Below are 20,107 nucleotides of genomic sequence, written 5' to 3'. Positions count from 1 at the left end.
TGATTCATCCCATTCTGAAATTGTTTTCTGTTTCAATACAATACAACTTTGTTTTCTGCCACATCTTTTGAGCAATATTGGGAGAGCAGAGTAAGAATTAAATCAGTCCCAGCAGAAGAAAAAAACAAGTGTGGGGACAGAGGGAGGCATTTTCCATCTGAGATTTAGGAAGGAGAAGAGCAGCAATGAGGCAGTTTTACAAAAAAGTCTCTCTCAAGGGAAACAAAATTAATCTGTTTAAAACAGATCTAAGGTTTCTGAAGGCAGAGAAAGAAATGGTCAGTACTGGGTGAAAAGGAGGAAATTGGGAGATATGGGCTTTACAAACAGTGAGTCCCTGAGAGCTCTTCCTTTGACATCAGGGGAGCACAGGGCTTGTGATGTGTGCAGGCCATAGCATGAAATAAGCAGGTTAAGTTAGGTTTGGGAGTGCATCTCTTGCCCAAAATGAGGATGTCTGACTTGGAGATTTCTAGCAAGGAAGCTGAAACAAACCCACAAGTTTTCTTCCTCAGACAGCCTGAGTGACTGTGTGTAGCCACTAGCTGTGACTAATGCCACAGGGATTCTTAGTGGTGCCAACACTATGCAGGTCCTGCATCTTGCAGCAGGACATATGTGGCTGGGACTGAAGGCACTCGCTCAGGTACCTCTTTCCTATAAATTTAGGAGGAAAATATTGCCTGTATATTTAATTCTCAGAGCCTTGGGTAAAGTAATGTATTTGGTGAAGTCATCTCAGGAAAAGTGTTTGCTGGCCTTTTGTGTAAAGAACTGTCTTTAGCTCCTGGCTGCCCTCACAGGCAGTTTTGTAGAATATAAACAAAAACAACAACATTGGTGAGGAAAACAAGGCATTAATCAGGTCAAGATTTCAGGTTATTTACTTCCCTCCTAGATAATGGTCTATCAAAATATAAACCACCCCACCCTAGTTTCAAAACACCAACATGCAGCACTAAGGTGGGGTAACCCAAGGGCATTCCCTCCCTACTGTTTTCTTAACAAAACATTATTCTTGATCTTTATTCAAGCAAGAGCAGTTGGGCACAGAAACAACGTCTACTAGACCCACCTCAAAGATAATCTTGATTGCTGCCCACATAAAGCATCAGGTATTTCTGCATAAGACACAAAAAAGGGCGTTTCAGAACCACTGAGGCATACGATGGTGAATGCAGCTACTGAACTAGTCCTGCTGCTGCCTTTCCTGTGCATGGATACTCAAGCCTCTCTCCTGAATTACCTGGAGAGGAGCAGACTGGACTGCACGGGCACCGGGCCTGGTGTGGAGCCCTGTGAGGGAAGCTTTGCCATGCACCTTGAAGCTCTCAGGGGTCAGGGATTAAGGGCAGCTTTCCTGTCTGACAGCGCTTTTCCTTTCTAAGAGGCAACTGAGCTTCATCCTGCCTTGCTGTACACGCTATAAAGTAGCAAAGAAACAAAAAGGTATATACTTTTTTTCATTTCTACAAAATATTTTAAATTTACTTAGATTTCTAGAGCAAATAAAATGCTTTGACATACACAAGGCTGCTTGTCATGGAAGCAGTATCCAAAAGGAAGCACACTCATTCTCTTGTGCAAGCTAAGTGAGACAATGCAACCTCCTGGTGATTTCTCTTAGCTTTTAAGTAAATCCTCCAAACCCTTCCCCTGAACGTCACATCTCCCAAAATCTCAGCCTTGGCATGGAAGGACTATGCATGTATTTTGTAAAATCTTGTAAAGAGACTGCACGGGTTTTGAATTGAAAGCCCTTAAGATATTTAATAATTTAGAAATAATGTGACAATAATCTAGAAATAATATGACAATCTGTATTTAGAATTACTTCCTACCATATCCTCTTGATGAAATGAAGGCTGTACGCCTTCACAATTTTCCATTTAGACAGAATTCCACCAGTTTAATCAAAGTGAAACATTAGGTACTGTTATGGTCCTTATACCTTCAGATTTCCTTGCTGATAACCCACATATTATCCGTTAACCCATTGCATCATTCACAAGAATAAACAACCTGGGCTCTGCATACAGGAAGCTGAACAAAAAAGGAAATAGACAATATTAATTTTCATGTACATCTTTTCACCTCTATAGAGATCAGACTGACATATTTTTACAGATCAAGGTGGTCCTTCAGATGTGCCTGTTAAGTTCCCTATGGATACAAAAATGCATTTCCTATTTTTAAAGTTTGAGCCTTCTTCATTTAAACCACCATTACCTCACTCCCACTAAAGGATGGAAATACAAAAGTCAGATTTACTTCCCATTCACTGCTTTAACCTATACTGCAATATTAAGGGTTAGGTGCTTGTGTAATGCCAAAGATCAGCACCTCACATGTTCAAACATGTACACAATGGAAGGGACAATGGACAATATACCCATTTACTTGGGGACACAGACTACAAAATCCAGACTTTTTTTACCTGACAAGGTAAGGAAGTCTTCCCTCAATTTCAGTAAAAGGAAGGTGTTTAATACTCTGCTCTGCAGAGGTGGAAGCTCTTCCATACTCTTAGATTAGCTCCTCACTTCAGGCACAGAACCACATCCCCCCTTCTTCTGAGGTACATAGATGGGAGAAGGACTCAGTGAACTTCCCAAAGAAAGATGCAAACAATTATTCACAAGCAACAAATTAACAATGAGAAATCATGGACTTTGTCCCTGCCAGAAAAAGATGAATGTGATTTGGTGTAACCAGAGGATCCATAATCAAACCAGTTTTATTACTGTGGGTGTCCCACTTCCAGCAAGGATGGAGTTCCTTTTCTTCACAGCAGTGCCATTGGGGTTGTTGTTTGGATTTGTGACTAAAATACACTCAGGAGCACACCACTGCTATGTCTGTGGCTGAACAATTCTTGCACAGCACTAAGGCTCTCTCCAGAAGGCAATTTGTTGCACACTTCATTTTGGTCCTAGTATTAAAGGCTAATTTTTCAGTCTCTCCAATAAACCTTTAGTGGGTTTGAAGCATGTTATTTGGTCCCTAAGTTATTTCAGAGGCTGTTTATGAAATGTGTCACTGATTTTTGCTGAAATGATTGCTACAAAAGATTGTAATCCATAGGTTTGTTCTGAAACCCACAACAAAGAGACAAATGAAATATTGACTTTCCACAGCACTGGACAGGAGATATTTTTTAAAGCTGCTTCTGCATTGTTTTTTCAATGTAGCTCTGGTGTAAGTCAGCTACAAAGAAAGAAGAGGTGGCAAGAAAATGAAGCAGCTGAACTCACAGGTGTAGGGAGTTTTCACCACCTGTCTCTCAGCAGAATATCCGTATTATTATTTTCTGGGGATAAATGTACTTAGAGCTGCTGACACTATTCACAAGTCCACTAGAGAGCAGCTATGCCTCACGCTCAGCGAGGTTCTGCTTTAAATCATTTCTCTGACATTTATTGCACTTCACTCAATGACTAATCAGCCCTGGAAAGCTTTCTCAGTACTAGACTGAGGCACAACGGAGGTGTGGACTCGGCTGCTCTGATTCATACCCAGGTGTGTGAATGCTCACCCCTGGCACTGAGCTGCTCTTGTTCGTGCACAGTGTCCTTCTTGAAGGAATCTTAGCTCACAGGAAAAGAAAAGTAAATCAACACTCTGGAGGTGTAAGTTCCCTTGAATCCCTTCAGTAAGGAATATACAGATTTCTTGGAAGAAGTCCAGGGCTAGAGGCAGCCAAAGGGACTGTCATTCTAGGCAATGGACAAAATAGCTAAATAAGGCTCTTTTATTCCATTTTCACTAGGTGCAATGAAATGCTGTATAGGTCTAAAGAGCTAATAAGGCACAGCAGTCCACAGCAACCCATATTAGGCCATTTTCCACTAACTTATGGAAGATTTTCAATTACACTGAAGAATGATTTACACTAATGAGAAGACAATGTACGGTATAAAATGCAATTTTATACAGAGAAGACAATTTAATGTACAAAATACTGGCTTCTCCTGACCATCCTCTCAGCCTTAATAAAAACATTGACATTTTCTTTCTTTAAACATCAAATAGCAGCATAATATAAAGACAGGTTGAATTCCAAAAGTTTTACTACTTATCTTTTTGTCAGAGAAAAAGGAAACTACTACCTGTCCAAACAGCTGGCAAATCCACTTTCCCTAGCCTGGTAAGTTAATGAAAATTGTCCTGGCCATGTTAGAAATAGACAAAAATCATGAAGACAGAAGTTATTTTACCTTTAATCTGCATTATTCCTGCCTCTTATGAACTGCCTTGAAGTGCCTGAGTATTTTTACTTTGGCACACTGGCTTACTGACCTTCCTTTTTTATATCAGATCACTTCACCCTTCTGCATCAAGCAGGAGGGACAAGAACCAACTTCAGGCTTTTTATGCCAAAGGTCTGGTTTTACTTGTGTCCTTTTTCTTTCTCCTCCATTTTCTGGAATACTGGTTACTCACGTATATAACCCTGGCACTGTTTGTCACCTGCGAAAAAACAAAAAATTTTCAGAGCATGTGTACTGAATCATGAAGATCTAAGAAAGCACAGAGAATGACTATAAATGTTAGACTGACCACCTAAAGAAGGGAGAGCATCTGATTTTTTTAATTTGACAGAAATCATATGAAGTGGCATAAAATACACTGCAACAATTGAGATGATCAAGAAAAAAAAAGCTCACTGCAGGTTGGATATTCTGCTTTAAATAATAAGGAAAGGCTTATTTCCCAGCTTTTAAAACTATTTCAAATAAAACTTCATCATTAAATATAATAATGGAAAATTGAAATGATCACATGAAAGTGTCAGCAGAGAACATTTTAATATTTCTAGTTATTTATTAGCTTTGACATAAATTGGTGAAATCTAATAAAATCAATCAGAAGACAATGAATAGAGCTGAGAGGGAAAGTTTGTGCACTGAACTAAGTCTAGCAATAACAGAGAAAGAATGCAGCTCAGACAATGAGTAAGGAGAGCTTCCATGGCACACGATTATATCAGAGGGTAGAACTGTTTCATCTCTTCTCAATTTAAAGGCAATTTAAAGTGAACATTTCTCTCAGTGTGGCCAAATCAGACGTGGAGAGGGCAATGGCAAGAAAAAGAGACAATAAAAAAATCAGCAGGGTCTGTTGCTTCTCTGCTATACTCTGCATTTTTCACAGCACCTTTGAAAACAATGTTCTTTAACCTTTCCCTGCAGATCAGCCACCGTGTTTGAACGCGCCTCAGCCTCTTTTTGATCTCTGGGTATTGTTTTGGAAATCACATCTTTGTCTCCTTTTTATTTCAGGCCGAGATTCTTGTGAATTTTCCTGTTCTCAGGTTTAATGTTTCCATTTCCCTTCACGTTTTTTGTCCTTTGTGCAGTACTATCAAGTACAAGTATTTTGCAGCCTTTGGAGTGCCATCAGCATCTCTTCTGACTTTTCAGCTGTGCCCCCAACACAGGGGCTCAAACCTGCAGAAGGGGAGATTTAAGAGATGCAACTATGCTGGGAAGCTTAGCTACCAAGTAGAAGAGGCATTGGCAGGTTTTTTCGATGGGTTGAATAACAAAGTAGTTGTGTAATCCTTATAATAATCAGAAGAGGAGGATCCAGGAGTGGAAACCGAGCTATATGGGAAGGAATGATGAATCCTAGGATATCGCTTCTGGGCAAAATCTGAAAAAGAAAAAAAAAGAAAGCTAATCCTTGGTTATCTGCCTATCTCCATATCTTGTAGTGATAATGGGGAAAATGTGATTTTCAAAAGCCACCATTGTTCTGGGCTAGGATCTGCAGTGATCCTTGTTGGCCTTTTGGTTTCCCACAAATTAGTTCAGAGAAACAGCACTGTTCTACTCAAGGAACTAATATCAATTATAAAGTCTGCAAGAAGCTCATAAGTAACAGGCAGGAAAAATGTCCTTGTCCAGAAGAGTATTTTCAGAGACCAGTTTTATTATTTTCTTGTATTTTCATCTACAGCTGCAGTCATCATATTTAGTGTCTCAGGTTTCTAAAAAGAAAACATAAGCGGGAAAGACACCTTAATTTTCCAGCCAAAGGTACAATGTTAGAATAACATTTTTGATTTAATTTTTTTTTCTTGAAAAGGAACAACTCTCCTGAATGGACCAATGAAATAGTAACAAGGTATTAAAATCTATGGTCTTCTATTGATGTTTTGATATGGAAATTACTGAAAATTATTAAGGTATCAGTCATCCCTCTGAAATAGCTAAGTGGGTGATCACACTTTCAATATTTATTCACACAGAAGTCTTTGACCAATGTTTTCAGACATATTTGGCACTCCCACTAAAACACTGAGTAGTTGCTTTCACACAAATAGTAATTCTCATTTGCATTTCAGCAAAGAAACTTTGTTTTATTAACTTGAATGTTATTTTTCTTCTCCTTTGTTTTTTATCCAGAGGTCTTTGCTCATTTTTAATTCATTCCCATAGGTTCATTTAGAGGGAATGATGTACATGCTTCTGGAAACTTGCTTGACAGAGGCAAAACTGTTGTTGGTGAAAACTCTAAGTTTGGGCAGCCACTGCAGTCGACAGTGAAGGGAATGGGATTTGCCAATATTGGAGGTTCAGGTATCCTGTGCTGCTAGAGCTCAGTCTTTTGGGGAGTTACAGAATGGGAGGCACTCACCAGAGCATAAGGGAGGAGAGTGAGGGAAGGAATGAAGGCTCATATGGTGGGTCCATTGCTCTCCTGCCTCCAGTTAAGTGATGATTCTGTGATCCCGAGAATCAATTCACTGAATGCAGTGCGGAACTCCACTACAGAAGGAAAAACACACAACTGATCAACTATTCAATTATGAATAGTTGTCCTCTCTGTCCTACTTTTAGATTCTTTAGTCTTGGGTTTTATAAATTTACTTATTTAGACCACCTTTTTAGACTACAGATACTGCTGGTTACCTTAAATGGTACCAGTACCATAGTTTATTCTAAATTATCTTAGCTGTTTGGGGTTTTTTAAATCAAATTCTCAGGTGAAAGATTTTTATTTCATAATACCTCTGTCATTTCCAACAGTTACTTACTCTATTTGTCTCCATATTTGAAAAAATGCTTTCCTCTCACATCTGGCTCTCTGTATTTAATTTAAAATTTCCTTCCTAGACCCTAATCATAACCAAGAATATCTTGATTTGGCTCACTTTTTGAGGTCAAAACATGCCACAATGCATCTTAAAACATTTCCATTACTGTTTCCACTGAATGCAAGGAAAATATTTTGACTTCATTAAAAAAAAAAAAAATTGAACCAGAGATAATTTTCATAAATTAGATGTACAGATTTCACAGCTCAGAAACAAGGATGTTGAATGTGTCCAGCCTATACAGCCTCCTACACAGAAACCACAAGGCTTCAACGACAAGGCAGTGAAACCACAGCATTCAGCTTTTTATCCAAGACAAGCTCTACTCAACGGGTGCTGCTGCCTTGGTGTGCTGACTGCTCACACAATAGTTTTTCCAAGGTTCACTTAAGGTGCTGACCTGTGAAGAGAAATGAAACTCATTATGCAAACAATTGTGCTATATAGCTTCTCAAATCTGTATGTGTGTGCACATAACAGATAAACCTGCAGGCACAGGCACACACATCGTCTACTTACAGATGAAGACAGAGACATCTGGAAAAAAAGGTCATAAAGAAAAACTGGTTTTACAAAGTTACTAGCTTATCTGTTAAGGATAGCACAAGGTAGTCACCTCAGCATTCTTCAATCTCCTGTAAACAATTAAATAGCAGATCTATTTATGGAGTTAAAAGTCATAACTAAGTGCATTTCATTACCAGAGCAATAAATGTATGAGAAACAGAATAGTATTCCTATTTAAGAGAATTCTAGACTAGTATAACTACTTCTGCTTCAGGGCTTCTATTGATACAACTGCTAGAAAAGTAACAACAAATCCTGCCTGAAAAATACCATCACACCTTCAAGAGTCAAAAATGTAGACAAGGGTGCAGTGTTAAGATTCCCCTAAGCACCCTTCCATAAAATTATTCTGCCAGAATCTTGAAATGCTGTCTGCACTGGCACCAAACTGCTGTTACTGGAACAATGCTGCTGAATGGGAGCCACTGGCCCCCTCAGCCTTGCATGCTAAGGAGGCACTTGTTGCATAGGAGATCACAGCTGTGTTCAATAGTAAAGCCAGTAGGAGTTTTAGATTTCTGGCAACTTGTTTCTATTTGCAAATTTGTCAGGTGTGCTAAGGAGAAAATAGGGTTGACAGTGAAATGATTGCAATCAAAACAAAGCTAAACAAACAAGCTCTCAAGGCCTTTATAAAAGGGACTTCACTGTAATGACCCCAAGGCCCTGTAACAGAGGCTCCTCAGATTGTGACTAACTGTGACACAAAGCAGCAGTGACCTGAAGGAGAAATTTCATTAAATGGCTTTCCTGCTGAAGAAAGCACCTGCATTCCTACACCCTGAGAACTGCAGAGGTTGGTTCTGCCTCAGCCTTCCCTTCAGCTACACAGTGTGACACCAAAGCCTCTCTTTTGCTGCAGGAGCTGAAGTCCAGTAGATTTGTTTGCTGATCCACTGGTCTGCAGCACACACAGGGGTGGTGCTCAGGGCATGCTGAGGAGTTGGTGTGCAAGGACTTTGGTGTCACTCCAAAGGCAGGCAGAGTGTATCCTCCAGTGCAACGTCACATTGCTCCTCTGTCATCACTACTTCTTGCTGTGCCAGAGGTGCCCCAGCACCACGAGGTGTGACACTGTCCCTGGGAATACACAAAAGAAAGGGCAGAAGAACAATGTGACTGAGTTCACAGGACTTGGAATCAACATTATCATTAAAAATAATTATATTAGAAACCAAGTATAAACAGTAAACACATATACATAGAAGAACGAGGCTACAATCTGTAGTGTTTTGGTAGTATCTGAAAACCAGAAAGCAGAACTAGTCAGAAATAAGTGGTATTCAGTCATCTGCTTCTACCAATAGTAACCACAATAAAAAGGAGAAAATTGCATTTTATGTTGAATATAACTTTTTGGAGAAAGTATTAATAAATCAGAGCAGATGTGCTAGAAGAGTGGCTCAGTGGCTGTGCCCTGTGCTTAGCTTTAGACTGTATAAGAGGAGAACAACTGCACTGCTGTGGAGATGCCACTCCAGCTCAGCAGCCTCACCAAATCCTGGGAGTGACTTCCAAAAGAATCTGTAACATCAAACCTTTAATTCTGTTATCTAAACTCAAACTGCAGCGTCATGCTGATCACCATGCAAGGCATGTCAGGATATAGGGAGCCCCAGCTGCCAGTAGAATAGTCATCCATGTACCAGACTGTGCACCAGACACGTCCATCTTGAGCCTTTAATGGTTTGGAGGTTATTTGTTTTATCCTACTGATACTGTAACCCAGAAGTGATTCTCTTCTGGCTTCTGCTCCTTCTGTCCATTAATAGTAAATGAACAAAGGAAGCATTTTGCACTATGCATTCTGCATCCTCCATACACAGTCCAACACCTGCATGTATCTCTTCTGATTTTTCTTTCTCAACATTTGGGATGAACATGACACACACTGTTGGGTTTCAGCATTACCACATCCCTGCTTTTCACACCATAGGCCTGTCTCTTAGTGGAATCACTGGGAAATGTGTTGGGAATGCTGGGAAACAGACAACACTCCTTTGGTAGAAGGTGGTGCTCTGTGGGCCATCCTTCACAAGGAGACCCTCAGATCTGTCATGCACCAAACCCCTGAGCAGCAGAAGTCCTGGCTGCCACACAGAGCAGGAGCAATGACTTGCCCCAACCTCTCCCCACTTGTGGCTTTCAGCTGAACACTACTTTCTGCCCTCAAATTTTTAAGAGAACTGTGGTAGCCACACATCCTGTCAGCTGCTGCCTTGTCTTCTGAACGTGGCTGTCCTCTGGTAGTGGGGAAAGATTATGAGCACTACTGTAAAGAAGAACAAAGCTCTCTATGAAAGCTGGAACATAGCTCAGGCACAGCTCTAAGCTCTTCTTTACAGAGATCAAACTGCCCAGGCCTTATGCAGGAGTTTTTAGCTGAGATGTGAAAGGAACTGCATGATATGGCTGACTGCAGTGGCAAAAGGTCCCACTTGGTCACCCAGTGAGGTTTCTTCCATCCTGCATGCAGACAAAATTGTGACCCAGGAGGTGGGAGGCTGTTCCCAGCACTAAAGGAAACTTAAAAGGATGTGCCCACAAGAGGACAGTTCTGAATATCTGGCTCTGTGCAGGGTGGGTCTAATCTTATCTCAGCCTCTGGGCATTGACAGGATGTTTCTTCAGTACAGTTTGGTATTAGTGGTTGGTAAGGACACAAATACATCAAACTACATGCCTAAAAAGCATTACTGGCTTGACCTAGGAGCAAAACTGGAAAGAAGTTGGCTGCAAGTTAGCCCTGGAGGAACACTATGGAGAATGTAAATGGTTTTATATTGCAGCCTATTAATATTTTAGTATCTGTGTCACCACATTCAAAATTATATTTACTCCAATTTTTATAGCAAATACAAGTTAAGAATAGATTTTTTTCCCCCAGGTTAGGTTTTCTCTTTACAAAGCAAAGTTAAAAGACCAAAGAATTATACCAAAGATTATAATAGGAGAATAAGATTGCAAGGGCATAGAACTGCCTTGCAAAGCTGTCAGAAATATTTTGAAGACTAGTTTTTTCTAAATCTGATCTTCCTAGTCTCCCATTTTCCAGGACAACTCTCTTCCCCTTGTCTCCTACCATACCCCCAAGTCACAGATAGTACATACATGAAATCTCTCAAACCTAAGGTATAAAAATTCTTTGAAAGCAGCCCTGTATATTACACATTTTTGACTGAGCCATAGCAATGACTAAGCCATGGGAAAAGCCTCCATTCAGCTCTCCTGTAAAGGAAAATGTGGGTGGGGGAACTGGGCTTTCGGGGTCGAAGTCATGCAGCTCTTGGGTGGCACCGTGGCGAAGAGGAAAGAGGAGGAATTGGCCCCGCGGGCTGGGCCGGGAGGTTTCTCACATTTCCACTTTCCAGCCATCCCTGCGGGGCCGGGCCGGCGACAGTGTGAGAGAGGCTGTCATTGTTTGACTCAGCATGTTCCTAAGCCACAAGAGAGCAGTGACGTATACAAAAAACTTGCTGCTAGCCCTTATCAGATAAGAGGGATATCAAGGAGTTTTCTCCACTGCCTAGACAGTGGAGAGGAAGTCCTCCTTTGTCCTTGCTTTTCACTTTCTCTGTCAGCATGGCTTCCTTGATGCAATTCTTGTGGCCTTACAGCCTCTAATACAAAGCAGAAGACTATACAACAGCTTTAGAGACCTGATATGCAAACTAAGTTATCACATTGTCAAATCCCATTGTTTCACTTCCTATTTACTCTACCAGCTTTAAAATTGATCTCGGATATAACTGATTTAATTTGGAGTAGCTCACACAGAGCCATCTCACCTCCCATGAAGATCTGCCTGTTCCCCTTCAAGTCCCGTGCTTCTGAAAGCATATGGAGAGTTATCCTGTGCATTCACTGAAGTTTTTAAGTGGTTCTGAAGTTGTCTGGACAGCAAAAACCTTCAGTGATCTCTCTGCATGAAACACTGCGAACCACCACATGATGATGTTGCTAATAGAGTCCTGCTACACATCCAAGTGGAAAGTTCCCAACCTATCAACCAAATAAAGATATATAAATGTCTGACAGTGCTACCATGACCACCTGAGTAGCTGGGCTTCACAAAAGAATCCACAGTTGAAATACTGACAATAAGAAGTAAAAGCAAACATTATCACCAGCCTGTTTCTTTACTATGAACACTTCCAATAGTGAATCAAAATGTGGATTGAAGACAAATGAACGTTCATCCATGTTACCAGGCAACAACCTACAGAAAAGTTATGGTAAAGAGGAACAGAGCCAAGTCCCCTCTTTGTGTAAAGAACACCACTATTAGAAATAATTTCTCTACGCTCTCAGCAGCCTCAGGGAGGAGCTGGACAACAGACCAAAAAAAAAAAATTTGTGATGCTTCACAGGAGTAGGATGGAAGGATAGAGGATAAAAAGAAGTATTGGTTACCATGTGCTTTCTCAAATCAAAGATGCTGCTGATTTCCTTTAATGAGCCCCAGCCATGAATTAACAGAGATTTCAAATAAAACCTACTGAGATCCTCTGTACTTCACAGTGCAGCTGTGCTGTTTGTCTAAAATTATTTTAAGATGCGTCCACAGTGGGGGGGAAATGTGATCACACTATCTTTTCTTCAAGAAATAAAATTTCAGGCTATGTGGTAGAAGAAAGTATTTTTTTCTTACTTGTTTCGGCTCTCATTTTCTGTTCTGTTGGGTGTTAGAAGCTACCCCTTTCACTGTGAGAGATTCTGTGTGTAATGCATGCATGAGACTCTGAGAGCAGTTATATATATATTTACACATACACAGAAAAATTTATTCCTTTAGGTTATTCATTTTCTCAATGGTGAAAAATAGCTTAAGCACAAAAAGAGCATAGAATAAATGAACATGCTAGAGTATGTCGGATAGAGCTCTCACCAGCTTAAACACTCATTTTTAAATGAACAATGAACAAGTGACTCAGCCTAGCAGCCCAGATTCACCCACCAGACAGATTTATACAGGTGCATTTTATATGATGTCAGCATGTTACACAGGTTACCAGACATCCAACTGCAGTCCAAACTCTGTACAGATTTTGTAAAGCATCCCCAAAGTCATCTGGAATCTTCAGATTTTCAGAGTGAAAGATTTAATTTAACAGACACACCACCATCTTTTTATTCATCACAAGTGAAGGTGCCCAAGTGACTTTAACTGCTTCCTACTAATTCCACATAGGAACCCTTCAATGGTATTGATAGTAATTAAATAATGATAACACATAAAAGTAATTTAAAGCTTTTCTTCCCCTCTTTGTGATGAAATATCAAGATCAATGATTTTAAAACTAACTGATTCCTAGAGCTGGAAGCCCAGTAAGTTCCTAGTGCCTGCACAGACATTTTTTGGACTTCATACATTCTTCTACAGTCCCAAGGAAATTCTCAGGTGCTGGAGGATGTAACTAAACGTGTTTATGTGCCACAAGCATTGGATCACTGCCACAACAATAGTGTCCCTTGGGACTGACTCACCAGAATTTGAGAAACCTGCTCTTCCAGTACTGCTCCCATCTTGGTAATGGGCATGCTCCAGGGATTCATCTCTCCCAGGAAAATGTATCTCCCTGCAACCTTCACTCCCAGTGGACATGTCCTCCACCATATTGTTAATATATCTGCTACTGGTTCCAAGCAAATATAAAGCAAATTTCTGCTGGTTTAAACGCTAAGATGAGCTTTTACTCACAACTGTAACAGAATCCCAGCTGGAAATGAAAAAACCACAGTTCACAGATGTCAGGAGGAAACAGCTAACAAACACTCCTTGGAGCCATAAAGTAAGATAAAAAGATAAAGAAAGAAGTCCTGTCATATTTCTCCAGAACAGTATAGAAGAGGTGCAGATGGACTAAAGAGATTCATTGCTGTATGACACAGGAAAAAAAAATGCAGAATCTTTGTTTACCTAGGCCTGTGGTTTCTAAGTACCAACTTTTTAGTTCATTTCTTGACTCAAAGTGAAAATGGGAATTCACCCTTTTCTTTTTTTCCTGCCCAATGTGCAGATGGGGCACATTTTCTTTCACTCCATCAATCCCTGCCCCCCCCACGCACAACCTCAAGTACATGCACCTAGCCAGTGGAAAAGAAAAAAGGGTTACTCATTAATCCATTCTACAAAGCTTTCCTACAAACTGAAATGGGTGGGCTCTCCATCTCCAGCAGGGAGCAATATATAGGTAGGTGCAGAGCTTACCTGAGCACAGCTCAAACTGGAGTGTTATATTTGAACAGCACAACTTTGCTCCTGGCTCATTTTAAAACAGAACACATCAGGATGAAGAGGATGATTATTTTCTGCATGCTTTTCTTCTGCTCTACTATGGTGCTGACTGAAACTTCACCCAGAACACTAAAATACAAACAGATTCTCAAGAAAATTGAACAGTTAGAATCTATGGTGAAAGAAAAGGTAAGTGATGGTATTTGTCATAATGCTGAAATTACTTTCAAGCATTATGTACTGCTTAGTAGATATCTTGTGAAAGACATCACTTTTAAATGCTAAAACTTTTCTAACTTAGATTTGTTTTATTTTAGGATGCTGAGTTGCTGCATACACCAGAAAACCCTGTGGTGAGACTGCTTTAACATTTTTTTCATAATTATGTCAATTTGATTTTTTTACTGGTTTATTCAATTGACAAATAGAAGATGTGAAGATATCTTTTTCACATCTCTGAGCTAATACTCTTAATGCAAGCTAGACTGAATAAGAAAATACTTTTTTAAAGTTCCTTTTTCTGGATATTTGATAGCAGAAGTGTTGATATTTTGGCATCACAATTACTATTGTACTTGTATCATAACCCACCAATAGATCCAGAGTTGCACATATTCCATTTAATTAAGAAATAGTGCCAAGAGTAAGGATTCATTCAAGAGCCAGACGAGCAGCAGAGCTTTTGGGGATGCAGGTATTTGGAGTGGAAGTGCCGCCAGCTATGAGCTTCAGCTTGGTTGAGCTGCCCCCCTTGCCTCCCACTGCAGCCAAATGGCAAGAGTGGCACTGCAAGGCCATGTCACTGAGTGCCTCCTCTCATGTGCAGTCTCACTGCTCTCTCTGAGACTATTTGTGCAGGGGTTGTGCTACCAACGGGAAGACAAAAATGCACCTGCAAATATTCTCTTCAGCTTACAACTAGTTAAAAATACAAGAGCAGCTCCCTGTGAATCCCTTTTTAATGCAGATGCTTATTTATACGTTATTTAGTGCTGATATTTTGCATCTTCTAAGGTTAAGATCTTACACACAGTTAGTTACCAAGTCTGTGCACTCTCAAAATGTGAGATGCAGGATATACTGTGAATTTAAATGCTAATCATAGTAAAATCATGTCTTAAAAACTTAGAGGGTAAATGCATCCTACTTTGATAGTCCCTCAACATGCAACTGAGGTCTAGAGAAACCTGTGGCTATCTAATATACTTATGTTATCAGTTGTCTTAAATTTTTAAGCCCTATTTTGTAGCACAATTTCAACTGACATGTAAAAGCAATCACTATGCATTACTATACTGTTAAAACTGTAGGCATTCTTAAAAATTTATCAACTCAGGATTCTAAACTTCCTTGCAAAGCAGCTACAAGAAGAAAGGAAAAAAAACTCACCTGATTTCACACAGGTTTTGGTTAGCCTCTTCCTAGGCTTTACACCTGGGCACATGTTTAACTTGCCAAAAAATATACAGAATCCAACTAGATAAATTCCTTTGAACTGCTAGAAACAACTGCAGTGCACAAACTCATTGCTGGGTTTTTTCCATTAAAACTCTTTCTAACTTGTGGTGTCAAAGTGAAAAGGAGGAGATTATTGGGTGTCATTTTACTCCAGTGTTTGCCGCTGCCTCTGAAACTAAGCAAATACAACTAGTGACTAATTGCTTAATGAGGTTGTTGGGGTTTTTTTCTTAAAAAAAGTCATGCTCACCTCAGGAAGGAAAACAACAGTTCACTTGCAGCTTAGGGCTTTACTGTGTGATTCTGGGAGGTCCTAAGTGCCTCCTCTGAATACTAGAATTCAGAGAATGCACATATGTAGAAGGTATTAAGTTGATGCCACTTCAGCTTTGGATGAAAAACATGTTAAAAAAATTAGTGTGCTAATAGTAATTACCACCAGCAACCAAATCAACAAACTTTTCATGCTACAGCTTGACTAAAATATGTATCACAGTGTGACAAAGCAGCAGTCAGGGTCATTAGGTGCCATCACAGCCTAGTGAAACTCAATTTAATAAAAAGGTGCTCACATAACTGCATTTCAAATATCAAAATACTTGAAACAGTTTTTATTAAAACCTGCTCATGCCAGATTTGCATTTGGTCTTGAATATTCAATGAGAAAACTACCTACTATAATATTTAGAATGAGATGGTTTATCCCTATCTGTTTTGGCTTCCTTGAGGTTCCTTTGTGTAGACTGTTAACCCCAATTCAACCCCACACAATCTCCTTGTACCTCAACAGTGAAGTATCCTTTCCTTTGAATAAAGAGAAGTTAGAGGATATCAAATCAAGGAAAAACAGACAGAGGTTGAAAAAGCAATGTTAAGGCTGGGCTGATTCCAGCCTGGAGGGCAAATGAGCTCTCTTGCTGGTGACTGGCACTGCAGCTGAAGTGCCACGATACGGGATGTGCCTCGGATCTGTATCTCCTGCTGATCACTAATTCCGGAAGCCAGGGCTCTGCGGGCTCATTTGTTAAGTCTGTTTGAGTCAGATGCAGAGTACTGCTGCCAACTGCCTCTGATACCAATATTTTACACGTTTCTAGCCCCTCTCAGGCATTTCCAGTGGTCTGTGCTCTTCCATGTTTCATCCCAAAAGTGCTCAGCCTGTGACAACATGCCAGGCCCCACAATCCTTGCGGTGCCCTGATCCTCGGCTGCCTCAGCTATAAGTGACAGCTCAGCAAAACAGAAAAGGCAGCACACATGAGAAATGCTGGTTTCTCAGCTCAGCACGGATGAGACTGAAAATGTTTTCAGTTTCAGCTGGAAAATCGATCTCTTTAAAAGACGAGTAGTGTTTTTTTTCCAGTAAGCAAGGCTGGTTACGGTAAGGATGCTTGAAACAAACACAAACGTGTGGCATTTAAGGAAAACAAAATGTTTTATCTGACCAGCACTTAATGTTGCTAGTAAAATTTGCTGTAAGCAAGATCCATGAAGTCCTTGCCCAAGCAGCAAACTGCAGTAGCATTTCGTAAGGCAAAGGAGACTCAGCTTGGGTAGCAGTTGGCATGCAAACAAGGATAATGGCTCTGGAGCCTTTCTAATATGCATGATCAGCAACTTCCTTCTTTGGAAAACAGAAAGCAACTTAAATTGGCTTCAGTAAACATTGCTTTTCTTTCTCTGTTGACTGTTGGGTTAGTTTTTGGGATAATTTCTGTATCATTTCTGATGCTATCATATAAAAACATTTTAATAGTATTTGAAAACACGCTGTTCTAGGTCAATTCTAATTATTAACTAGGCGTTATTAGAAAGGGGACAAAAACGATGAAGAAAAAAAATTATATTCCCACTCACAGCACTGAGAGATATTTGTAATTTTTTAAAATAAAATGCTCATGCTTTAGTAGATGAAAACCTACTACACATAACTGGTCTACTCTTCAGGATTGTTTTCTTTCAAATGCTGTCATGATAATAGCCAAATGGACATTCATTTTGTTAGGAAATACTTGAGTAATTATGCAAGAACAGCCAAAGTAAAGCCTCAATATCATTTGTGCATCAAAAACTAAGTTAAAAAAAAAAGGTACAGCTGAATGAATTATTTGAACATTCTTAATATCCCGGATACCACCTTCTGGACATGGACCACAATCTAACAGGTGCAGGAAAAAGTGCTGCAACATTGACTTTAAAACAGCTCCTTCTCCTGCCCTAGGAAGGATGCCTGGACACAGCTGTGACCTGCTTCCAGAAGGGCCTCCAGAAATTACAGCCAGCGAGCAGCCAAGATAATCCAAAGTTCACCAAAGCCATTAGAATTGTGAACAGATTCACCTACAAAGACTCTGGAGAGGTAGGATTTCCTCACAGTGCTTATAACTGTGATCATTGCTCCTTATTTTCTATAGCACATGCCCCCTGCAATGGGGGAATTGTAGAAAACAAACCGGTCAGAAAAAAGCAATCTGCCTTTCATTACTTTGGAAATTAGAAAGTCCAATTTTTGCACTTTTGGGAGAAGCATTCCCTATGACTCTAAAATGTCAGATACATGTACTTGTTAACCACACAATGTGCTGATAGAAGAACACGGATTACTGCAAAAAATGTGAATGAAAGGTGTCATTACTAAACTCCTTCCCTTTTCAAAGAGCTTGTTGCAAAGCTTTCCCAGGTAGAAAAGGCATTGGTTACAACCCTCTTGATTTATCAGTGAGAAAGCTTGAGATTTAATTTAGGATTGTGATGTTCTGTTTAGAAGTGCCATGATTCTCTTTATCTTCCAGCACTGTGAGTCTACATGTGAATCTTATAAGAAGAAAACCCCCCAAACTTTTTTGAAGAGCTTTAAAAATCTAATACAAATGGTAAGCAGAGTTCATTCCTCCCGGGTGCTTTTTGACATTTTACAAACCATTGCAGATATCCTTATTTTACATCTTTACTAACAATGCGTTGTTTTTACAGCTATACAAGAACTAATCTAGGACACACCACAGCTGAAGGCTACTGAAAATCTACTTTTAAAAGCAGACACTATGTTATATTTAAGATGTGAAAAATGTAAATATTTTCCATGTTATTATGATGTGTTCTCTGTGTGTGGTAAGTGAAAGCTTCTGCCAAAATATTAAGGAGTCTTATTTGGATGGGTATTTGTAAGACAAATGCTGTTTTGCGCTTGTGATTCTAGCCCCACCTTACAGGAAAAATTAAATTCTAATTTCACAAAAAATTGGCTATTGTAAGGGACTTAACTGCTCCCCTTCTGCTGAACTAGAAATATGAGAGATAGTTACTTCTGTATTTTTCGTTTGATCTTAACTGAATCCCATGCAGAGATTCCTGCAGCTTTCAAAAGAAAATGAACAGAAAATTATCAGGGCCTTTGAAGCTTCAGAGGAATCAGTTTGGACTGATTTCTTTATTTACAATAGTACCACACACAGAACTTTGTTTATAAGTTCTTAGACTGCATCTTAGCTAACTATGGAAAGAATATCCTGTATTTAACTGCCTTCTCAATACTGGAAAAAACATTTCCAAATCATACTGTATGGCTGTGATTAACATCTTGAAGCTAATGGCACATTGCCATGGGATTCAGTAAGGAGAGATGTAACACATGTGCTCTAAGTGGAAATACAGGATTCTGGGGGGAAAATCCTGTTTTGGAAAATAGAATTTCATCTACACTGCCCCAGCTTAATATGATAGATACAGCAGAGGTATGACAGGCTGGTACAACCAGCCACAGCAAAATGTCCAATAAATACAGAAATTGATGATTAGTCAGAGTGAAACAGCTCTAATGCATATTGCTCTTTCTCAGAGGACAGCATTTACCCTCATAGTCATGTGCCATTAATACTATTCATTCTATATCCTCCTGATGAATTTGAACAGTTTTTTATTTGCCATTTTTTCTTGCAAAATGTGTCAAGATTTTTGTTATGTGGAAATCTTCCTGTACAGCTCCTGAATCCTGAACATTTCTGTGGAACTATGGCCAGAGATAACATTGAAAATTTTTAAAATGAAAATTAATAGCCCAGCACTTAAAACCAGTTTTGGCAGCTTAATTACCTACCACCATATTCTGCTTGCAAGGACTCTGAAGCTCTGGGTTCTTCCATCTGAGCAGTAACTGCTAATTTACCCCAAACAGATATTAGCCCCACATGAGGAAACTGATTTTGGAAAAGAGCATAAAGCGTTCCAGTAAAAATTAACCTTTCATCTAATTTTCTCTCTAGTTAGTAGAAATGTGGTAGAGAGAGGAAACTGGAAAACTGCATCGAGCATTAGGATGGAAAATGACAAGCTTAGTTACCTCCAAAAATAATGGGGCAGTATTGGAAATATTTCCATTACTACCAATGTCATCGACCTAGGGGAAAGCTAATACAAAAAAGTTTTGCTGCCTTCACATTTTCACTGTCCTGAAATGTGAACTTCCTCAAAAATGTACATCAGAAAGAGGAGAGAAGATCCTCAGAGTACAACAAACCAAGTGTTTCTGGTGATGGTCATTTTAATTTAGAACATCTTTTTCTTCTCCTTTTCTTCTGTTTAAAAACCCGTTTTTCCTCTGTGTAATGTTCTATCTCATACCTCAATGTTTCCACATTACTGCATGAGAATTAACATTCTAAAAAAGAACTACCACTCATATGTAAGTAATCAAAGTACTGAGTTTAAATTATGTTCTTTCTGCCTTCTGTCCTCGTTTCTGA

General features: G+C 39.6%; 1 protein-coding gene and 1 long non-coding RNA gene across 3 annotated transcripts; one reads left to right on the top strand and one right to left on the bottom strand.

Moving 5' to 3' along the window:
- Positions 1–1,075: 1,075 nt before the first annotated feature.
- On the bottom strand, positions 1,076–5,652 carry LOC130252452 (uncharacterized). Its single transcript, XR_008840361.1, has 4 exons — positions 5,158–5,652; positions 4,300–4,470; positions 1,952–2,043; positions 1,076–1,121 (listed from the first exon to the last, which is right to left on the bottom strand). It is a non-coding gene; the product is annotated as an uncharacterized LOC130252452 (long non-coding RNA).
- Positions 5,653–13,885: 8,233 nt separating this feature from the next.
- Positions 13,886–19,009, top strand: IL21 (interleukin 21). Of its 2 annotated transcripts, XM_056490004.1 has the most exons (5): positions 13,886–14,096; positions 14,225–14,260; positions 17,587–17,724; positions 18,158–18,238; positions 18,339–19,009. In XM_056490004.1, exons 1-5 carry the CDS (start codon positions 13,962–13,964, stop codon positions 18,351–18,353), a joined length of 405 nt encoding a protein of 134 aa, XP_056345979.1. In that variant the 5' UTR covers positions 13,886–13,961; the 3' UTR covers positions 18,354–19,009. The 2 variants fall into 2 exon arrangements, with proteins under 2 accessions (XP_056345979.1, XP_056345978.1); XM_056490003.1 differs by having other exon boundaries at positions 18,158–18,348.
- The last annotated feature ends 1,098 nt before the right edge of the window (positions 19,010–20,107 follow it).

Source organism: Oenanthe melanoleuca, chromosome 4 (genome assembly GCF_029582105.1).
Source record: "Oenanthe melanoleuca isolate GR-GAL-2019-014 chromosome 4, OMel1.0, whole genome shotgun sequence".
NCBI classification, from domain to species: Eukaryota; Metazoa; Chordata; class Aves; order Passeriformes; family Muscicapidae; genus Oenanthe; species Oenanthe melanoleuca.
This window is presented reverse-complemented; position numbering and strand designations above follow the sequence as displayed.